The 23,413-nt window shown below is 38.0% G+C and overlaps 1 protein-coding gene across 2 annotated transcripts in view; it reads right to left on the bottom strand.

The window, feature by feature from the left end:
* Positions 1–23,413, bottom strand: part of GABRB2 (gamma-aminobutyric acid type A receptor subunit beta2) — a 290,248-nt gene that overhangs the window by 155,944 nt on the left and 110,891 nt on the right. For both annotated transcript variants that reach the window (XM_075209876.1, XM_075209877.1), the window contains exon 4: positions 21,154–21,374. In XM_075209876.1, the coding sequence (XP_075065977.1) occupies positions 21,154–21,374 (221 nt within the window). The remainder of the gene's footprint in view (positions 1–21,153; positions 21,375–23,413) is intronic.

The raw sequence follows: 23,413 nt of genomic DNA, 5'->3' as shown, positions 1-23,413 counted from the left end.
CTGTCACACTCTCTGGTACCGCTGGTAAGGAGCGTGGAATATAGGGCTAGGGGAATCTCTGACCACTCGCCCCTCTGCCTATCTATTGATTTTGCAATTGATAGAGGCCAGTCCTTTTGGAAATTAAATCCCTTCTGGCTCTCCTTGATGGGTACAGGAGCGACCTTGGTGACACAGTGGGAAGGCTTCTTTGAAGATAATCTGGTAACAGCAAGGCCACCTATAGTTTGGGACGCTTTTAAGGCTTTCCTAAGGGGGACATTAATTGCTGGCATAGCTGAAATTAAAAAGTCGTCCAGACAAAAAGAACAGATATTAGAGAAAAGTGTAAATCCTTAGAAGCACAATACATTGCGGACAAAACTGAGGTTGCAAGGGGAACATGGCAGTTGGCCCAGAGAGAGTGGGTAGAGTATGTATTTGAGAAATCCAAACGTAAATTTCTGTTTTCTAAGCATGTACGATATGCAGAGGACGATAGAAATGGTAGCTTCCTGGCTTATCTGACAAGGGCGGAGAGGGCAGATGCAGCAGTACCGGTTATCTGTGATGACAGTGGGGTTAAGAAGTATCTGATGCCTGATATTGTTGAGGTATTTCATAAATATTACACAAATACATATAAGTCACAGGTCAGATATGACATGGATACGTTACAGCAGTATTTGAATGGTATCTCCCTTCCTGTCCTCTCCGATGATAGCAGGGAGTTTTTGGACTCACCCTTTACTCTTGAAGAGATTGATATAGCTATTATGTCATTCCCTAATGGTAAAGCCCCTGGAGTAGATGGAATCCCAATTGAATTATATAAAAAACACCGGCCCTTTTTTGCGTCTAGGTTGTTGGATACATTCAGTGAGCTGGGTGAGATTGGCGCTCTTTCCCCTTCAATGGCAGAGGCAATAGTGGTGGTGCTGCCTAAGTCAGGGAAAGATTTGTTGTACCCTGAGTCCTACCGCCCGATTTCACTTTTGTCAAATGATGTTAAGATTCTAGCAAAATTACTGGCTTTGAGGTTAAGTAGAGTGGTGCTGGAATTAATTCATCCGGATCAGTCGGGATTTATGCCGGGCAAGTCCACGTCTATCAATCTTAGAAGGCTGTATACTCTCCTGCAGGTGCGGTCACCCTCTTCTGAGAGCGAAGTTGTGGTGTCCTTGGACGCAGCCAAGGCGTTCGACTCGGTGGAGTGGCCATACCTGTGGGAGGTATTGTCCCGATTTGGAGTGGGCCCGGAATTTATAAAATGGGTTAAACTTTTGTATTCACATCCAGTGGCGCGGGTCTGTGTCAATGGGCATCTTTCTCAACAATTTTAATTAGAGCGGGGTACTAGACAGGGATGCCCGTTGTCTCCGGCCCTGTTTGCATTAGCAATAGAGCCGCTGGCCTGTAAGATCCGGCATGATAGAGAAATTGTGGGACTTAGATTAGAGCACAGAGAGGATAAGGTGGCATTATATGCAGATGATATGCTGTTGTTCCTTTCAGATCACGACACTTCCCTAAAACATTTGCTGCGGGTGGTTGATGGATTCGGGTTTTTTTCCGGCCTAAAAATTAATTGGGATAAATCTAGCGTGTTCCCTCTGGGATGGGAGTGTCCCGTGACAATGCCAGAAGGCTTACAGTTAAAATGGGCATTGAAATTCAAATACTTTGGAATATGGATCTCTAATACCCCCGCTGAATATGTAGAACTTAATTTGCGGCCCCAGATCAAATACATTAAAGAAAAAACTCATGTATGGAAGAAGCTCCCACTTTCTGTCTCCGGTAGGATAAATTTAATTAAGATGATGGTGCAGCCAAAGTTTTTATATATACTCCAGCAGTCACCTGTATATATTCCACCCTCCATTTTCCGATGCATTGATAGCTATTTGATTTCATTGGTTTGGGGAGGGGGAAGGGCTAAGGTCAAGCTCAGCTCGCTGTTTAGATCCAGATCTTCTGGTGGATTTGCACTTCCTAACTTGAAATTATATTATTTTGCCTCTCAATTGGTCCACCTTAAGGCATGGGTTTCGGACCCCGATTACCATGAGCTACATTGGGTGTTGGTACACCAATTTAATTCTAATCACACTCCCTTACAGTCACTGCTGGCGGGGCGGCTTGGTATGCGGGCTCCTCCGCTCCTGATTCAGGCAGTTAAGATTTGGACAATCTGTAATAAAATAATGAAACAAACTGACATTGATCCATATACTCCTATCTGGGGGGGCAAAGAAATTTAAGAAGTTGAATACAGTGAAGAGGGCCAGGGAGTGGTCTCGGTTGGGTGTGGTGTCGGTAGGTCAGCTTTATGATACAAATGTATTTAAATCCTTCGAACAGTTGGTTGGGGAATTGGTGTATCTTACTGGTCTTCAGGGCTGGAGAATATTCAAAGTGTCAGATACCAATTGACTGCAGCTTGTACAATCCAACACATGCAAGTCTATTACTGAAAGGGAGAAAAACCCAATCCCTGGCAAAAATGGGCTACCGCTGGTGTATTTAACTCTGAAATAAAATTGCATTTATTCCAGTGGAATGTGTGTAGCCCTCCCTTCAAGCAGTGCACCCCTTCCTAAATATTAACCCTTTATGTTTAACATGTCTCCTTGAAGACAAATTTATCCATAATCACCCCTAAAAGTGGCAATGGATTAAGAGCCCTCCAGAGCAGAGAGGCGCATAGTTACCATAACATTAGGCACGGTTCAAACTTCACAGCAGGACAGACAGTTTTGCTGACAAATTACGCTAATACAATCATAGCTTCACTTTGATACGTCATTCCGCACTGAATTTAGAAATTTGCATTTCCAATCGATAACGGTCAATTCATTCTGTTGTTAGTGTGGATGGGGGAAGGCATGGATACACTATTGAAATTTCATAGATAATTACGGAAAATTTTGCAGAACAGTTTTAAAATTAAATATTGCTCATGTCTATTCTTGAGGAAATAAGCTGCAATTAAAAACACTATCACCTGCCATGCGTTAGCAAATAAAAACTTATCCTATTAACAGAACTAAATAATAAAGATCTATCACAAATGGAAATCGGGACTGTCCCACTTAAGTGGGGTTAAAGAGGAGTTTTGTAATAATCCTTTGAGGATTATCATCATCATAACCATTTATTTATATAGCGCCACTGATTCTGCAGCGCTGTACAGAGAACTCATTCACATCAGTCCCTGCCCCATTGGAGCTTACAGTCTAAATTCCCTAACAGAGAGACAGAGACTAGGGTCAATTTTGATAGCAGCCAATTGACCTACCAGTATATTTTTAGAGTGTGGGAGGAAACTGGAGCACCCCGAGGAAACCCATGCAAACAGAGGGAGAACATACAAACTCCACACAGATAAGGCCATGGTCGGGAATTGAACTCATGACCCCAGTGCTGTGAGGCAGAAGTGCTAACCACTAAGCCACCGTGCTGCCCGTATATTTTTAATGTATATAGAAGATGATCAAATACATAATTAGTATTACTATTTTGTATTGCTATACTACTACTACTACTACTACCACTAATAATAATAGTAATAATAATAATAATAATAATAATAAGTCTTCTTTTTCTTCTTGTTCTTATAACACTAGTAAACTTGATGAGTTACAAGTAATACAGTGCTTCTTATATAATGTGGTATATAGAATTTTATACGTTGACTTCCGAGATTTATGGGCACAACATAACCTGCTCAAGAGTCCATATCAGCATTTGTAACATCCTGTCCTGACACAAAACTAATGCCATTACACACTTACTCAATACTGAACCACTTCACCGCTGCAGGCAATGTATCTCTGACTGGAAAGAAATAAAAAAAAAATCAATTTTCAGCTTTCAAACAAGCATATTTCTTTGTTGGGCTGATTTAGCCTCTACATTTTGAAGTCTCTATATTCACCAGTATTTAAAGGACAGTGACTTGAACTTTCTAGTATTCCCAGCTAAAAACATCACATGAATTAACAGGTAATTATTTCAAATATAATGCTCTAAAACACAAATCTTAGCTCCTTCACTGGCCTCAGCATCAAACATATGTCCTATAAATTGTAATTTTTAATTAATAACTAAAGAAGGTGGAGTCTGGAATTTTTGTCCTGTTAGACCGGTACACTTTTTGTTTACTTAGTATCAAGCTCTACATGTTCTTAGATCTGATCCTTTCCCATATAAATGGAAACAATTAAGCCCCTTTTCAATCCATGCTTTCAAGTCTAGAATGTAAATTGATAAACAAAATTAAAATAAAGCTGGGCAAATTAAGTAGATTGCAGCTCTGTCATTTAATTGATTCTTCATTGATATAGCCAGTGGTCGAAGTGTGCCAGTATATGCCATGCCACCACTTTGCATTGTAAAACTATCAATTTCTATTCATCCACATTTCTATACTGTCACTTCTATATTTCCACTTCGACCCCTGTACTTACCAAAGTACTGTGCGTAGGGACTGTTAGCAAGAAGCAAAAGAAGGTGGAGCAAAGGTAGAACATGAATACTGTATCGTGGGAACTTTGTACCTCTGTGAAATCGCCTATTCTACCGTGATACAAACGTTTGCTGCAATGTCGCTCAATTCTAGCAGTAACAAATTGAATCCAATTTGACTTTTGTTTCATTTTATAAACTGTGTAGAAAAACATCAGAATCTTATTGGTTGCCATAGATTACAGATCCTTTTTCAACAGTTGCATATGTAAAACAGTTGCATATGTAAAAAATATTTATACATGGGACACAATCTAAAATATTGTTTAAGTAATTTGAAAATGCAATTTGGTATAGATTAAGGAGTAAAGAGCTGCACACTCCCCCTCTGTCACCCATGTATGCCTCTGGTCGGTCACTTAGCGTGAGGGGCATGGATAGAGGAGTAGTCAGGTAAAAGTGAGGGCGCACACGCATTGTAATAATCCTACCATGCGGCCTGTTGATTATTTTGATGTTATGCACTTTTATTTACATTAGCCATATAGCGTATGCTGTATGTGTGTGCGTATGCTGGATACAGCCCTCTCTGATGGATATCTCCATTTTCAAAAATCATCTTCATTGTCAATTGCTTAATGTATAGCACAAGCTACACAAATATTATGGCCAACAATACAAGATTAACTAAAAGACAATGGTAACTGAAAAAAGTCTGCTTAACATATTTGGTGTTCCCATTCTCTGCAATCCACAGTCAAAAAGCAACTTGTTAAGTACGAATTATTGTCTAAACAGGCAGAGATCACTGCTTCAATGTTTATATTGCTTGCAGTGTATATTCTAAGCAGGGATGTCAATTAACAACTTATCTGTTTACACGGTATTTTAAAATAATTGAGCAACACCAATTGCTATGAATATAAATCCTCTCCTCTCTCAAAGTTATTGCTGTGCAGTAGTTCCAAGTAGGATGTAGGCAGGGGAAGGCTGAATTGGGGGACAGGGGGCTGGTCTCATAGTGGGCCACCTTGGGCTGGGTTAGTGGGCCAGCTGCATTTTTTTTTCCTTTAAAATATTCTTAATAGGCTGCCGAGTCCTGTCTCGTCTCCCAGGCAAAGATTTGTCAGCCCTCCCCTGAATGCAGGTACATATGTTGTCATTTTCTCAAAATGTATATCCTAAACTAGTTAACACTTGTCTCCATAAACTTATAGAGCTGTCTACTATTGATTAGAGATGATCAATTACTTAAACTGATCCGAAATTTCGACAATCTCAAAATTGTTCGCTGTGTGATTACGATTTTAGTGCTGGTATCGACAACTGCCGTCTTTCTTCTTTTAAACCTCGTAATCAAATTTTAGATTTGAAGATTTAGCATTGAAAACACTAAAAACACTATAAAGTATAACCATTTCAGCTCAAACAAGTTGGAACATGTTCAAACCAGCTAGAAAACGGCAGAACCTTGTGAACTTGAATTTAATTATTTTTTATGTCTATCTAAAGGTTTCAAATTTATTATAACTTTTCGTACTTTTCAAACAATTTGCATCAATGTGGCACACTCCCGCAGATCAATGCTGCGGCTTGTAGCGAATCATCAAAGCCCCACCTATTTCACTAGAAAGTGAAGCAGGATCTGGGAGGGTGGTCTACTCTGCTGGGTCCGAAAGGTCTCCACGAAATTTGAGAGGTCTCCTGGACATTTAGGGAGTGTAGGCAAGTATGATGTAAAGTGAACATCTTCTGTCTTTCAGGTGCAGACATGGGTGCAGACATACTTGATAGCTTTATTTATACACTGAAATTTAAAGTTGATCTAGGACATGTCCTACCACAACTATAAATATGTCCCCACATTTTAACTTTACCTCCCCCCTTTAATGCAACATGGTTATGCCAAGGTACAAAGTTACTCATTTTTTGCATTGCTCTCCTTAACTACCAGGAGATCATTGCAACACCTTAAAAACAATTGCCTCCCATTCCACCAACTAAAGTAAGAGGTAATAACGAGGTGGAAACCCACACTTGAGCAATTTTTTTCAATCCATTTCAGTTGTGGGATGGGCCTACCCTGGGATAATTTTCTCTTATATAATTACCATCCTATAAGCAAGTGTTCTACCTTTATGTTTTAAAGGTGTCCTTTACTTTATTAAACTGCCATTCTCTCTGCCACTGCTGTGTCACTATGTTTCATAGTAATTGTATATTTTAATAAACTGCCATGTTTTTGTGCCACTACTCTGTCATTGATTTTAGCCAGCACGCTGCAGTCTTTAGCCAAAATTGGTGAATATTTTGACAGTTGTGAAGAGGTCATTGGAAAAAAGACTGTAAATGACTGGAAATTAATGTTACTTCACCCAGTCATAATGCACACACAATGATCGCTCTGTTATCTGCAATGAGGAATCCTGAGGAGAGTCTTAGTGGGGTGAACCACTTTCAGTGACATTCCTGAGGTTTTCCAACAGATTGACACCAATCTGTTTCTTTGTGAAACCAGCAATACAGAGAGCAGCTTGCTTACGAAATGACCTGGCATTGCGTGCTAGCACTACTATGCTGAAAGGATGAGGAGGAGGATGACGAAGATACCGGCGGTGCTGCTGCTGATGGCAATACACCTACCCAATGGGCTGTCATAGTCATGTAGTCTTTTGTTTGACCAGTACCGCTTGCCACATATCTGTAGTTAAGTGGTAAGTCGGTATAATAGCATTTTCTAGGGTCTGAAGGACTTAACCTCCTGGAACAACTGAGGAATTGCTGTTCAGGAGAAATGGAATCAAGATGGAAATTGGTGGCATGGACACATGACCTCATCTAATCTACTAAATCCTGATACATTAATGGTGGAAACTGGATGCACATCCAGTGCTAACATTGCTGTCATGGCTTTAGTGGTCCACTGTGCAACAGGATTCTGGCTGTCATACGTGGTTCGTCTTGCAAACACTTGCTTCACAGACAAATGTTGTTTAAAATCATGCTTACTCCTCTTGCTCCACTTTTGTATAGAAGCTTCACGCCCAGCAGCAGCAGCTGTAGCATGCATGGATGCCTCTGGGGAATCATCTATTGCATTAGGGAAATCAGATTGATGATGAAGGTGTTGACGATGAAGTTTGCATGAGGTGTCTATGCATTCTGCTACTTGCTGATGCTGGGCTGCTTGTTACTATACATTTTCCACCTTTTGATACATTTCTTGAATTAACTCTTTGCAAGTGACATAACAAGGATGAGGTGCATGTATGATAAATGCCCCTACCTCTACTAAAGGCTATAGACATAATATGCATGTCAGGCAGATTTAATTGCAGTGCTCCTGCGTTCTATCATTGAATAAACTTTGTGGAGGTGTTTTCTACAAATGTGCCTTTCTATCAGATTGTCTTTACAATTCTCTTATCAACCATGCCGTGTGGAGCCATTTTTGATTAATGTCCATTCCAGGAGCATTACATGATATGAACTTTGGCTTATGACACTGTAAGAATTTATACTGTGTCGGCTCCCCCAAGTTCACACTATGTTACACTGAGAAAGGCTTATAGTTACTTCATTTATGAGAGTTCTTCCTTCTATGTATAAAATGGTGGATTGACTACTTAAATTAAAATCATGTCAGTGGACGTCGGTCAGTCATAACATCCTTTATGGATTAAATCCATTGAATGAGACTTTCAATGAACCAGAGTCACTAACTCAAACTCATACTTTGCCTTTGAGGGACCCTCAGCAAATAGTTCTTCATCTTCTGTTATATTGTACCTGTTTTAGGTACAGTTGTCCTGATTTATTAAATAAAGTACTCTTTTTTTTTTACTTAAGTTTTCTCCTGGACTAAATCATTTTACAATGCAAGGGGTGCAAATTAGTTTTTTTATTTATTTATACTGGCTTTTTTTTCCTAGTTCAACTTTCAAATATTTGTATGCTACATGAAAAAACAATTTAACTTAAGTGCAAAATAAAAATCTTATTTGCACACCTTGCATTGCAACATGGTTTTGTCCAGAACACTTACTCAAATTCTTGCTTAACTTCTTTAATGAATCAGGCCCAATAGAACAGCACTTGATTCAGCACTTAAAAGGCTGTTAATGGGAAGCGGAACACACCATCTCATATTGTTCTGTAATTATCCTTGGTGTTCTAGTGGAGGCAAAAAGTAAGGTACAGTCCAAATTTCCACATAGTGCTAAATCGCATGAGCGGACCAGAAGTTTGACTTTTCGCGCCGATCTTCAGAGACCGCTGATGTAACAAGATATATATATATATATATATATATATATATATATTATAGATAGATAGATAGATAACACAAACACATACATATAATTAACGTGTATAAGACCGATCTTCTGAGACCGCTGATGTTACGGTTATAGTAGCTGCAGTCTTATTTATTAGAAAGTAACCTGGGGCTGTCTATAAATATTATTAGAGGAGCCTGCCCACAAAGATATATATACATATATATATATATATATATATATATATATATATATACACCGTATATACTCGTGTATAAGCCGAGTTTTTCAGCATACTTTTGTATGCTGAAAAAGGGCACTCGGCTTATACACTGGTGAACTTACCTGGTGTCCGGTCCCTCGGCTGTCAACTTCTGCATATGCATTCCAACAACAGGAAGTTCGGCATTTGGAACGCAAACTTGCGTTACAAATGCCGAACTTCCTGTTGTTGGGACGCATATGCGTTCCACTGCCGGGTAAGTGAAAAAATATCTCTCTCTCTCTCTCTCTCTCTCTCTCTCTCTCTCTCTCTCATTTTTTTGTTTTTTAATTTACAGTGCAAATGAGAAAGAGTACTTGAGAAAGAAATTAACCAAACTCATTTCATCCAGCGACACCACTTCAGTGCTCCAGTGACTTTCACAGAGGAGACCCAGTGCATCCATACGTATCTACGCAAGAGGAAAGGCACAAGTAACTGATCTATATATCTCAAATCAATCAGATTTTTAAGTTACAAGAAACGGAGCCAATGCAATGACTGGCAGGAATTTGGGTGTGCATAATCTCCCATTTATACATACTAAAAGGCGCTCATCTATACAGGACCATTTAAGACGGGAGCCATAGTTTCTCCAGTAGCATAAGTTGCATTTGCTGTAGAACTGTTTGTGTGTAAAATTTATATATATTTTGTTTTGTTGTTTTTTGTTAAGTACCAAAACATCAAAGAAGTTGTCCACTAAACTCTCTCTCTCTCTCTCTCTCATTTTTTGTTTTTTTAATTTACAGTGCAATTACATAATGAACAAACAATACAGCCACCATGTTCATACATTTATATCCCTACCCCTTGTATACCCCTTTATTTAGGTTAGGTTGTACCCAATGCCAATGATTTTATAATCATTTATGAATGTTCCTTGTCATCTACTGTTATTTATGGTTTAGCTAAAAATGATTTCATAGATTGAACCTATCATTTTTATTGAGGTTTTTAAATTGGCGCTTTTTTCCACCCTAGGCTTATACTCGAGTCAATAAGTTTTCCCAGTTTTATGTAGTAAAATTAGGTGCCTCGGCTTATATTCGGGTCGACTTATACTCGAGTATATACGGTATATACGGGAGGTATTATACAGGTTAATTACATGTACGTGTTCGTGCTATATGTGTTATATATCTACATCTATATATATATATATATATATATATATATATATATATACATGTGAGTGTGTGTGTGTATAAATAAATATATATATATATATATATATATATATATATATATATATACATATCTATCTTTATCTCTCTCTCTCTCCGTATGTATATATATATATATATATATATATATATATATATATATATATATATATATATACACGTATATATAGATGGATATAGATATATAACATGAACACATACATGTAATTTATATAAAACCATCTGTATGCATAAACTGTATTACTGACTAACTGCTATTGACATTAACATCTGTGAGCACAGCTTTTATTATCTGATACTACTTTTTATAATAAACCAACAAACTTGTTTAAGTTTAAAAGCATCACGTGGTTTAACATTCACCACAGATGCCGTTGATACCTATCACAGATATCAGCCAAAGTGCTCTGTTCATAGGTAGTTCCACCAAAGGGCAACCATATTTACAAAACTGTTAGTGTTACTGTTGCAGCACCATAAGAAAAAATGGAATTGTGTATTTTTTCTATCATGATCTTTTAAATTAACTTCTTATATGAATATTTCTATAATACTTTAACACTTTAATGAGTGTGCTACATGAAAAAACAGTCAGTATTTAACTTATGTGCAAAACAGAATACTAATTTGCACCCCTTGCCTTGTAACATGGTTTTGTCCAGGAGACTGAAATAAGAAGTTTCTTGAGTTAAGATCCTTAATGAATCAGGTCCCTAATTTTTAACCTTACAGTCTCAGTCTTAAAGCCAACATAGAATAAATCATAAATGTGAACCTACCCTATGCTTCCAAGCTTTAAATATAGTCCTAACATTTGTCAAATGGTAATTGTTATCCATTAGCCTAGGTTTGCTGTTCCTAACATAGCTCAGATCTTGTTTTCCACATTATAAGCATGTGAGCATGCTGCTCTCTTGAGAATACTTTATACACCATCCTGAACAAACTGTTGTATTAAAACATTCTTTTAATGAAATTGTATTTTCAATGCACACTTCCTTTTATTTTGTGTGAATGATCATATAGCCTGCTTCCCTTGTCATGAACGCTACATTGCTGTAGAAAATAGTAGTGTGAATTACACAAGCAAATGTGTCAGTATATACTTTCAACTTAATTACCACTGAATTAATAATAGCCTTTGCTGTACGAATTAACCATTTCAGCCCTGATAAGTCACATAATGACCTAAATTGATGTCATTAGTACCTCTAGCTGAATTAACCTTTTACAGCTAGCAGTGTCATTAGCGGCACGTATACTGCTAATATAATGAACCATTTTAAATATAGCACAAGTGGGAAAACTCTTATAGCTCCTAGAGGTATTGTTAATTATCAGTCGGATACAGAATTTATGGCATAATAGGCTTAGAATGTAACCTAACACTTGAAGGGCAACTAGACCTAAAATAAAAGTTGATCCACTCTGAAAGGGCATCTTGTAACTTTCACAGCTATATAGGTAAAGCGTCACCATAATGGCAAATTCAAGAACTAGCACTTTGTTCACTTTCATAAAGCACTGTAATGAATAAGTAGCTAATAAATAAACATAGGTACTTTCTTCGACTTGAGAGATAAAAATGGCTTGGGGGGAGGACAATACTTCCCGTCAGGAAAAAGATAAGTGAAATATTTGAGTGTAAAATCAACAGACTCTGATATCAGAGCCATTTATATTGATATTATTTACAGTACAGACATGTTCATGGAATTTATCTATTGATGTATATTGTATCCTTATTGTCCACAGTAATGGGATATGTTATTCTTGGTATATCACAGTGATTTCCAAACAGTATGTCAAGACACAGTTGTATGTCATAAAGAATGAGCAACATTTTCTAAACTTCTTGGTGATATATTTACCTTTTTCCACATTTAACGTAAAATGTTGGACCCCTGTAAATTTCTCCTGAGGGAAGATTCACATTCCTAATGTGTAGGGGTATATTAATTTTTAGGTGAAATTATCCTTTAGAGACATGGTAGTCAACCTGGTCCCTACCGCCCACTAGTGGGCGATTCAGCTTTCATGGTGGGCGGTGGGACAGAAGCGCTATGCTCTGTTTCCATGGCAGCCCGATCCCCGGTGGTCTACTGGTAAGAGGAAGTGGGGCAGGACTCTAGTGTCCGAAATGCGCTACTGCGCATGCTCCTGAAACCAAGAGTTCAGCTTTCGCGCTGAGACTTGCATTAGTGCCCCCATTGAACGGACGCATCTAGTAGATGCTGCTTACATATTCCTTTGGACTGGGTTTAACTTAATTTGCAGTTTTGGGAGGATTTCCCCTTAACCAGTCATAGTCATAGGTACAGACTGAAATCACCTAATAATTATATTATACTTAATATTTATACTTAATATAAGTATAAGAGAGCATGTCCACCACAACAAGAAGTGTATCCTGCACGGACGTGCAGAGCCTGTCACAGAGTGTTACAGGGCACACCAACAACCTGCACCTTCATGTATATATATGAATACAGTAACCTGTATATGCAAGTGTGCAGAGAATTACTTTTTTCAAATAGGCTTTTGCAAGTAGCTGTGCTTATATAGTTAAATACAATAACCCTCCCCTCTCAAATTTACTTTGCACTTACGCTAAATTTAGTTACTGCAGCACCAGTGGGCGGTAAAGCAAATTTTACCTTCAACAAAGATACAAAATGGGCGGTAGGTATTAAAAACTTGAAGACCCCTGCTTTAGAGCATAAAATCACAGGTTAAGTGCTTCTGTACAGTACACTAAGTTCCAACATAGAGTTGGGGGGGGGTATTTTAGAAGGCAGATATTATGATATTGCTATTTGCTGATTTTAAAAGTAATGGTATCTGTTTGTAACTGGTATCACAGTAAAAAAAACAGGAAGTAATCACACTAAAAATGTTAAACCATTATAATAGAAACATAAACATTGACATAAAATGTTTGCCCTATAAACATTAGTTTTGCGATGTTACGTTATAAAAGTGTAATGAGATCGTTGTTAAAAGATAAATTTAACAATTAAAGAGGAGTTGCTTAGAGTGGTATAATTAGGGAAGTTTAAGTAATCAATACACTCTATTTGTTTCAGTATTGCAGGATGCTGTTGCTTAGAGCTTAGCATAATTGCAGTGTATCATGAACCATTGACAAAATTTGTGAAATGCATTGTTGTCACGTGGGATCTCCGCAATATAATACTAACAGGTCTAAATGCATTTCTCTGGCTCTCAATCTGGAACATTTCCAAATATCCAGTTTAGAAGGCTGTATACACAGGGGATACAGGCCTAAATAGATGAGCATGGAGAAAATAAACTCCCCAGTAAAATCTGCTGTTCATCTAAATTAAGGAATGTATTGATTCCAGAGAGAAAAAGTAAGAGCTGAACTGGAGACATTAGCAACTTTTTCAACATTATATGAGTGTCACTGAGGAAAGAAAATCAAATTTAAAATATGGGTCAAATACAGAAAGATGGTTTTCCTAATTTGAGGAATTTGAGATGAGAATAATTATAACATATTATTATTATTATTATTATTATTATTATTATTATTATTATTATTATTATTATCTTGAGCCCCAGAGCTCTATTTCTGCAGCAGAGTGGTACCATATTTAATTATAACGGAGCACAGCTGACATCCAACCCCTCAGAGGTGAGGGATAATTTTGGCACAGAAAGGAAGGGAGAGATCAGAGTAACACCCTACATTGTAATGATTAATCTTATCACCATGAAAGCATGACCTTGTTCCGCCCCAATTCCTCCTTCAGCACGTCTTGCAATCAGGGGCAGGCGGGGCTGGGGGGCAGGGGGTCATCTGCCCCCCCCGGGCCGGTCCCATAGTGGGATACCTTGGGCTGGTTCAGTGGGCCACCTTCAATTTTTTTACTTTAAAATATGCCAAATAGTCTAATCTTTCCTCCCAGGCTAAAATTTGCCAGCCCTTCTCTGCTTGCTATAGTAAGATTGGAAAGAGCTGCATAAGCAATATAATTAGCATGTGATGTCTCATTGTGCCCTGACAACTCCACCATCTATAACCCCTTCACTAAGCTTCAAATAGGGAGGAAGGAGGGGTAATGCAATGCTCTTTTCTCCATATTTCCCTTAATACATACATCCCCTAGGGGGTCTGTGCATTAAAGTGTTATGAGCCATTAAAACGGTTGTTTTCCCTGTTAAATGACCATCGCAGAATGCACGAAGTGCTTACGGCAGGAGAAAACAAAGATTTCTCCTGCCATAACCCAATTAACATTTGTTTTCGCAGTACCCATAGATTGATATGGGGACTGCAAAGTTGTGCAATGCATGAAGCTTTGAAAAGCTTTACATTGCGCAGAAAGGTAATGCAATCTCAGGATGATGCTACCTCTCTTTATCAATGGGATCCTGCTGAAACCTCTCAGGCTTCATAGAATCCCTTAGAGTGGAAGTGCTGTGCGCATGCGCATAGCACTTCCTCCTTTCACTGGCAGCGCTAAGCTGCCGGTAAACAGAGAAAAAGATTTGGACCAAAGGGGTCACTTCACTGGGGCTCCTCGAGTAGCCCCGGCATGGTGCATTTTAGCGGTGCTTAAATATGCATCTCTGCGATTTGCATTGATGTCTCATTGTGGCACCGCATTACATTGATGCATAGACCCCTTACAGAGAAAAGAGATTGTGGATCTTGAAAACAGTTAATGAGTTTAGGCCACCCCATGGAGAAAAAAAGGCTCATCACTGAGTTTTAAAGTGATATATTTGGGAGACAAGTTTGGGAAATGTATAGGGTTATATAATTCTTGTGAGTCTGCTTCAGAGTTCCCCATTCAGTGCATGAATCATAGTTTATGTTTCTATTCCCTGTCACATAATACCTTAATTGCCACCTAGGGCTATACGCCAATCTCATTGAAGTGTGATAATACTCTCATAATACAATAGGCAAGAGATGTATGACATCATTGAGAGTGGGTTATGATGTCACTGTGAGATGGAGAGGACCACAAATAAGAGAGAACATGCAAAGAGGTAGAAGTCACAATCCCCCAAGTTTGCTCTTAGCCAGCACAGATAGGTAACTTAACAGTAACTATGTCTGGGATATACATTTAATTATGCTAGGCACAATTAAGATTATTTTCAGGATTCCTTGCCTACAGGGAGCAATAACGTCAATCCAAAATAGGAATCTCCTACTTGCGGCTCAGTTTGAAAATAGACAGTTTCCACAGGTGGTATGTATGTAATCAATGTACAGTAAGGGTGTGCTAAGTTCAAGCACATGCACATCTGTCCGATTCAAGCTCTGGCTATCTCTGAGTTATGTGATTTTCAGTCATATCACTTGCACCAGCTGCAGGGCAGGTGTAAGTACCGAGTGATAGAGATGACAGATATGACTGCATGCTAGAACATGTGTTTGCCATCAGGAACAAATGTAAAAATGCATTTTATGTACAGTAGGCATTAATAGCAACCTGCTAAATGTATTTCATGTTAAAAAAAAAAAAGAAAACTTTGGTACCCTGAAATTTACTTGTTACTAAAAGCTGTGCTGATTTAGTACTGCGTTTAACTTTTCAGACTTCTGATCCTGGACTCACGCCAGTGCTGTGAGCTCTGGGCACAACTGCCCAGAGTTGGTGCGTACGTCCTAAAGTTCCTTTGGCACCCTACCGCGCAAGCATGTTAATGCATTCACTGCTCCTGTGCCACTCCCCATACCCCACATTTGTTCTGATACCTTCTCTGTTATCCACAGAGTAGGGACTCAGAGCTTAAGGTGACATGTTGGCAGCGATAAAAGAAATGTGCGCTAGCGGGAGGCACTGGTAAGTGCGGTGACCTGCTTCCAGGCTTGCCGTATTCCGCCGGCATTCCCTGGCTTGTTAACTTCCTTCCTTCATTTTTCTTCATATTTCTTTAATGGATATAATGCTATGCTCTATGAAGGACTTAGGGATATATATATTATTGACTTACAATGGTCTTTATACTTTGCTGATCCTTAAAGCATGTTATATGCTAGTCTTTGTAGTTACAGATGCAGCTTCTGCACTACCCCAAAAGGAAAATTAACTATCGTACTGTAATTACACATAGGAATGCAGATTAGTAAATGAACAACTGTGGCTACTGTATGTGCTGATTATTACTTAGTATGAATGCAGTTCTTCAATAGGTATTATTTGGGCATTGCTAGGTATGACATGCTGATTATTATTTTATTATTTACTATTATATGTTGGAATAATAGTACATGCTTGTAATTGCTGCAAAATAAGGGGGGGGGGCAATTGACAATTTGCTTGGATAGACTAAAAAATAGAACATTTTTCCCAGTGACACGTAAAAAAAAACACATAAAAATTGGCTGGTTATAAAGGACATAAACTTACTTGTTCAAATTACTAAATGATATTTCTGGTCCTGGGAAATTGCATATATTTTATAAGATATTACAATTTTTAAGTTTGTAAATCTATTGATGTTTTATTTTAGTATTTATGTCGGTTTTATTATTATGTTATGCAGAACTCGATCGTGCGCTTTTAGTTTGATTACAAGCTGAGACTTGACAAAAAATCTTTCCATTAAACAAAAATGAAATTAAAAATCAAGTAACCATGAATACAATACAGTGGAATTGCTTTGAAACAGAGAGAAATATAATACGTTGCAGAAAAACAAATGGAGAGTTAGTACACTTATTTATCAGTTATTACTGTGACCGGTGAAGAATGACTTGATTTATGCTAAAAGTATCAGCTGGTAGACTTCCCCGCGATTGAAATTATGCATATTTTAAACTTGTGACAGGGGCCCGCAACCCTCAAATTTCCAGCTGTTGTTAAACTGCAAATCCCTTGCACTCGGCTAGTGACTGAATTAAAATCTTCCAACTTAAAGCTGCAGTCCCATGAACAATCATGTGTGTGTTTTTATCATACATCACTATGGTTTACTGAATGGTTTGTTTTTCATTACATTTTTTTCTTTTGTCAGTTAGTAATGATTTAAAGAGTCATATTACTACAATGGCAACCACAGTTACATGACATTTGCAAGCTGCAGCGCTCAGAAATGAAGTAAGCGCCTGGCTACTAGGCAACAGCCGGGACTAGAAGAGTTAGAGTGAGCTGTCACAATTAGTCATCACTATATGGGGCACATTGAATTGTTAGTGAAAGCGCCAAAAATCTTGCGACACACACTATTACCGTTATTACGGTAATAGTGCGCGTAAATATCATTATTATGGTGGTTTTCTCGCTGGATTTCAGCTCGAAGCTCCCTGAGCCACAAGCTAAAATCAAGCTTACTATTACCCTAATAACGGTAATAGTTTTAATGCCGCGGGATATTTGAACAATTGAATATGCCCCTCTGAGTGAGTCTGTGATCACTTCCTCTTGGCTTGGTGAATTTGCACACAACCACAGCTTTATTGTGTTTTTGATGTTTATCATATATTATTTGTTGTACACTAACATTTATATTTTCAGTCAGGGCACAGAGAGGGGGGAAAGCACTGCAGTCAACAGCCTTGGTTGGCGCAAGAGATGGCTGTGGAGCACTTTCCTTCAAAGTGTGTCTGTGGTTGTGACAACACCTTTGCCAGGGAAAGTTCTTTATGTTCTGGTAGTGCCTGGGGTGTATGGCTGCCAATGGTTTATTTGTTGTTTTGGTCAGAGCTGATGGTATCAGGAGCGAACGGAGGATTGTCGGGGGTGGGGGGGGGTTTCCCCCCGAACCCCCAAAAAAAAAACACCCCCAGCGAGAGCTTCTTCAGCGCTGTCCTATACAGCAGCCGTGGCGCTGTCTAAGAAGCGTCCGCGGCGGTGCTGTATACACTTCTTTGACAGCGCCGTGGCTGCTGTATAGGACAGTGCAGCTATAGCGGCCACTTAGTTAGCGCATGGGGGGGTTTCTGGAGACTCAGGAACCCCCCCTGCGTGCGCCACTGGGTATGCTTGTGCTTTCTTTGCCATTATGTCAGATCATTAAATCTGTGACATCTTTTTGCCAAATATGTCTCCTGGTCTTCATTTTTTTTATAAGATTTAAGGTTTGTGGGTCTGGCTGTGCAGAGGGGAGAACATGCTTTTCTTTCTGTTATTTTGGAGCTTTTTAGATGAAGTATAACATACCCATATATTAAATATGAACTTAGATTAACCAACAATCTAAAGAAGCAAATTACATAAATGTTCCTAGTGTCATTTTTATTTTTAGCCATATGACCTTTTAATGCAACTAACGCACTATACTTAAACCACAATGGACATGTATTACAAAGACAAGTGAGAACCAGCACAAAATCCTCTTTAGTGGTGCAATGTACCAGGATTTGCACCAGCGCACCCGAGACTTCCTGTGTAGCTTAAAATCTTCAAACACATAAAATTGTCGCATGTATTAAAGTCAGTCCCCTCACTCTCACGGTCAACTTAATTTAAGACACATGTGAGACTAGGCATCTTTCAGGGTAGGTGTGCATCTTGATATGGGCTTGGTGGACCATCTAGTGCAAAATCAGAGCTTATAATACATTAGGTCCAATAAAATTTATGGAAACTAAACTAACCAAAAATGTGCTGCTTAGAAGAGATTAAATTAAATGCATGTAACACATGAAATTAAACAACATTAAACATTACACTGCCAATCAATGTACTAAAGGCAAAGTAGTTGTACTAATGGAAAATAGACTTGAAATGTAGAGTATATGCATTCCATTATCACAATCAATGAAGATAACTTTGCTTAAATGAGGACTGTTCAGAGTTCTGTTTGACTTTAGCCTCCAAAGGCTTCAAGACTTAAGCTGTTAATGAGGTTAAAATATGTTTAATATATCTACAGCTTCTACCATGGTGAATTTAAACATGTGTTTATCCACTTTTTTCCAATTTAAATAACCTGAGATAAGCTAAATAACTGTTAAGGGTGTTTTGAGCATCAACCAACTATCTAATTATTTTGAAGTTATGGGGGACACATGAGTAGAACATTGTGGGCCTGATTCATTAAGGAGCGTAAATGCCAACACGTGCTTTATTTTGCGTAAAATCACTCTGCGCATGGCCAGAACCAAACTCAACTGAACACAGCAACATCCAATTAATTTTTGAGCGCCAAAGACCCTGACTACAACCTATGTTTTCATAGCCGAAATAGTGAGGGGACTGGACGACTGCACGTGTTCAATATGCAGCAATGGCGTGCCATGCTCGAGCGCACGCAGCAAGCTTTGGGCATCTCAAAGGTACATGTTTTTCTGTTGTATCCATTGCACCACCTACAGGTTGGGTGAAAGGGCCGATTACTAGTGATCACGACTGTCTATGTATGCTAGAACATGTGTTTGCAATCAGGAGCAACTGTAAAATTGTATTTTATGTATAGTAGTTATTCATAACATCCTAATAAATGTATTTTATGTATAGTAGTTATTCATAACATCCTAATAAATGTATTTTATGGGAGAGAAAAAAACAGACATTCTTTTTTTATTGTCCAAATTATATTAATGTCTAAATTATATTAACAGGTTCCATTATTATTTTTTCTTCTGTGTGTTCTTTTGGGACTTTATTTTCGACATATGAATTGTACGTATCTTCAGATCCGCTCCTTGTTGAATATGGCCATGTATATGCCCAATTTACATGTGTTTTTTTTTTAAAAAAAACACAATTTAAATTTGTTTTGCGTGCCTTAATGTATCAGGTCCTGTGTGAATTGGTTCACAGTGCAAGGCTGTAGCTAAATATGAAAATTCATCTCAATAATTTAGTGCAACAGGTGCATTGCCCCAAAACAATCTCCTACGAAGCATTATATACTGTTTATGGACTGCACTGACATAACCATGAATCAGTCTAGGGGGTAAATGCAAGCTGCGAGTTTCTGGAGCGTTTGAAAAGTGGAGATGTTGGCAATAGCAACCAATCAGATTCTAGTTATTATTTATTTTGTACATTCTACAAAATGAAAGCTAGAATCTGATAGGTTGCTTTTGGCAACATCTCTACTTTGCAAACCAGCTGGAAACTCGCAGCTTGATACATGTACCCCGAGGTATGTGTTTGTGCTACTGTTTCCCCATTGGTCACATATATTTTACAGATGTTCACATTGCCTAAAAAAATGAAGCAACCTTAGCGTTTGCACATGCATACATTTCTGCTGGCCATCATTAGTAGCCAAGTAATGCACATCACACACAAATTGTATTTGTTTGAACAAATTATTAGGTAATCAATTCAGACAGCTCCGAAGACCAAGCTTGCAACTGGACCACCACAAGAAGTTAAAACATCTTGCCCTTAAGTTTTGACTATGTACAGACAAGTCAATCTTTTTAAGGCCGATTCACATTATTTGTACTCACTTAAAATCAATTTCCAGAAAAAAATAAACAAATCACTGCAAGTTATATGGGTGCTTTCTTGCACCCAACAATAAATTTTGCATCCCACTAGATTCAGCAAACCTTCAAAAAAGTAAAAGTGGAGATGTTGCCCATAGCAACAAATCAGATTCTAGCTATTATTTATTTAATACATTCTAGAAAATAAGAGCTAGAATTTGATTGGTTGCCATGGGCCACACCTCCAGTTTTCCTTTTAAGAAGGTGGGATCAATATACTCCCCAGATGTCCGTTAAATGCCCATCAGAATATTTAAATTATTTCCTTAATGCAAATATACCCTTAAAATGCTGTCATGGTCCTAAACATCAACATTTTCCATTTTTAGAATCCACTGTCACAATATTTTTTTATATTTATCTATGACAGTTTTAAACAATCTATAATGGAATCCCACAAAAAAAATCGGCGATTTCTCACAATACAATACTTTGCAACGTCTAACATGACGTACATGATATGCAAACGGATATTATGAATAATAATCAACACAATATGCCGAAAACTTTTACCATTTAATGAAGTAAGAGTATTTGTTGCAGACTGACCTGAGACCATACAGCACGGTGCCGTCAGGATGAAGACGAATCATTCTGTTCTTAACTGTAACACCATGAACAAAGGATTTCTTGTCATTTAGAAAGTATGTATCAGGAACCCAAAGCTGATCTGCCACTCTATTGTCCAAGGTCAAATTTAAAGGAATCACTGAATATGAAAGCCTTTTATCCCTCCATGCCTGCTGAAAGTACATTGTCAGTGTGTAGTCCTGAAAGAAGAAAGATGCAGACAATGAATAATTTCAATAAAAAAAAAACTTTATGGTCTATTTTAATACATTTTGACTGTATTATTCCATTTCAGGGGTAACGTGACTTTATTATACATTCATTATTTAGCTTTCTTATAGACTATTTCAGCATTTTTTAAAAAAATTCAACAATGATTCCATTACTGTGCGTTTGGGAGACAGTTCACGGTGGTCTATCAGTAATAAATTATATTTTCACAATCATGTATTATATTATTACATAAATAGTTACTGTAACAGGGAACAGGGAAAGCTTTTACTACACAGAGAATGGAATATTAATGCAGCTCTAGGTGTGAAGTTTGTTTGAGGTAGATGTGGCTTTATATAGCCAATGAAATATGTGAAACATTGTTATGTCAAACAGCCTCCTCTGACTAGTACTGTTTACAACACAGAGCATTTTAGTAACATCTATGCACCGACTCATATAAAGTATGGAGATCATTGCATGACCTATACACAATACAGAGACCAGCCTATTGAACTATATACAAGACATGGACCACTAGTCAAAACACAATAACTAGTGACTACTATTCATTGCCAACCCTGTAAAAAATAGACGTCAAATCACTGGTGGCTTTACAATGCAATATTCCCCAATATTGGGGTAAATGTACCAAGCTGAGAGTTTTCCGGCGGGTTTGAAAACTAGAGATGTTGCCTATAGCAACCAATCACATTCTAGCTATCATTTTGTAGAAAGTACTAAATAAATGATAGCTGGAATCTGATTGGTTTTTCAAACTCGCCGTAAAACTCTCAGCTTGATACATTTACCCCCTTGTGTCTTTATAATGCAGACCACCCCAAGTCGCTGGTGGCTTAACTATACAGAACCCATACCTATGGTGGCTTTAGTATTCAGACCTCAGTTTTTCTGGTGAGTTTACAATATAGACCTCAGAATTATGGTAGCTTTAGGCTAAACATCCCAGACTTCTGGTGGATTTATAATGCAGAGCCACCCCCACAATCTCTTTTGGTGACAAAATCAAGTCTCAGATGGCCCAAATGAATTATTTACCACTCCTTTGGTTCCATGCTGTCTTCTGTAGTGTCGGAGAACAGGTTTGATTGTTCTGGTATAGAGTCATACCCAGTAGATAGCTTCTTTTTTCTGATTGCTGGGTAGTTCCAGCCATGGCCAAATCAGTGTGATATTAATGGCCAGAACCACCCACCAATCAGCATTCTACAAACTATCAACTGACTAAGACAGAAGTTAGTAATTGGAACCATGAACTATGCAGCCACTGGTGGGCCAGTCAAAAATTTCAGGTTCAGCCCAATGGGTAGATTTCTACATGCTCTCCTGCTCAGCCTGCCCCCAATTGTATGCACATCTTTGTATATATTAGGTAATGTGCAAGCGTAAGAGCAGATATTTCATATAGGAGATTCTACTTCAGATTCATATACCCCTCTCCTAAAGAGCCAACATTACACAGTGCATTTGGTAGTTTACTATTAGATTTCATAGAAAATCATATATATATTGCTAGGTTTGATAGGTGAATGAAGAAATGTTAATTGGATCTGTTAAATATTACCTAGTCATAACTGGCACACTAGGCTAAGTACTACATTTTATTAGACCATTCACAGCTGTAGAGATAAAGCACAACCAGATAGTTGAATATTTCTATAAATATGCTGACCCTTGCAAACTACATCCAATTATTGTAATGAAAAAATTCTTCCTTTCCTTTGTTAATTTTTACTGAACAACTCTCTCTTTAGGAGAACACATTCACCATCAATTCACCATCTATTTTATTGGAATATACTGGTGGACTAATTGACATATTAATAAGTGTCTTATCCTACTTACTACTATATCAGCCATACTAGACAACTGTCCTTATTTTCCAGGGATAATCTAAAATATTATAGCTTAGCTCTTTTTAATTGACCAACTAAACATGACAATTCCTTAAATTCTGTATACTGTATACTGCAACTCTCTCTATGTTATATTGCTTATGAACTTC

This window comes from Mixophyes fleayi, chromosome 4, assembly GCF_038048845.1.
Source record: "Mixophyes fleayi isolate aMixFle1 chromosome 4, aMixFle1.hap1, whole genome shotgun sequence".
In the NCBI taxonomy this organism is placed as follows: domain Eukaryota; kingdom Metazoa; phylum Chordata; class Amphibia; order Anura; family Limnodynastidae; genus Mixophyes; species Mixophyes fleayi.
The sequence above is the reverse complement of the archived record's forward strand: the minus strand, read 5'-3'. Positions and strand labels throughout refer to the sequence as shown.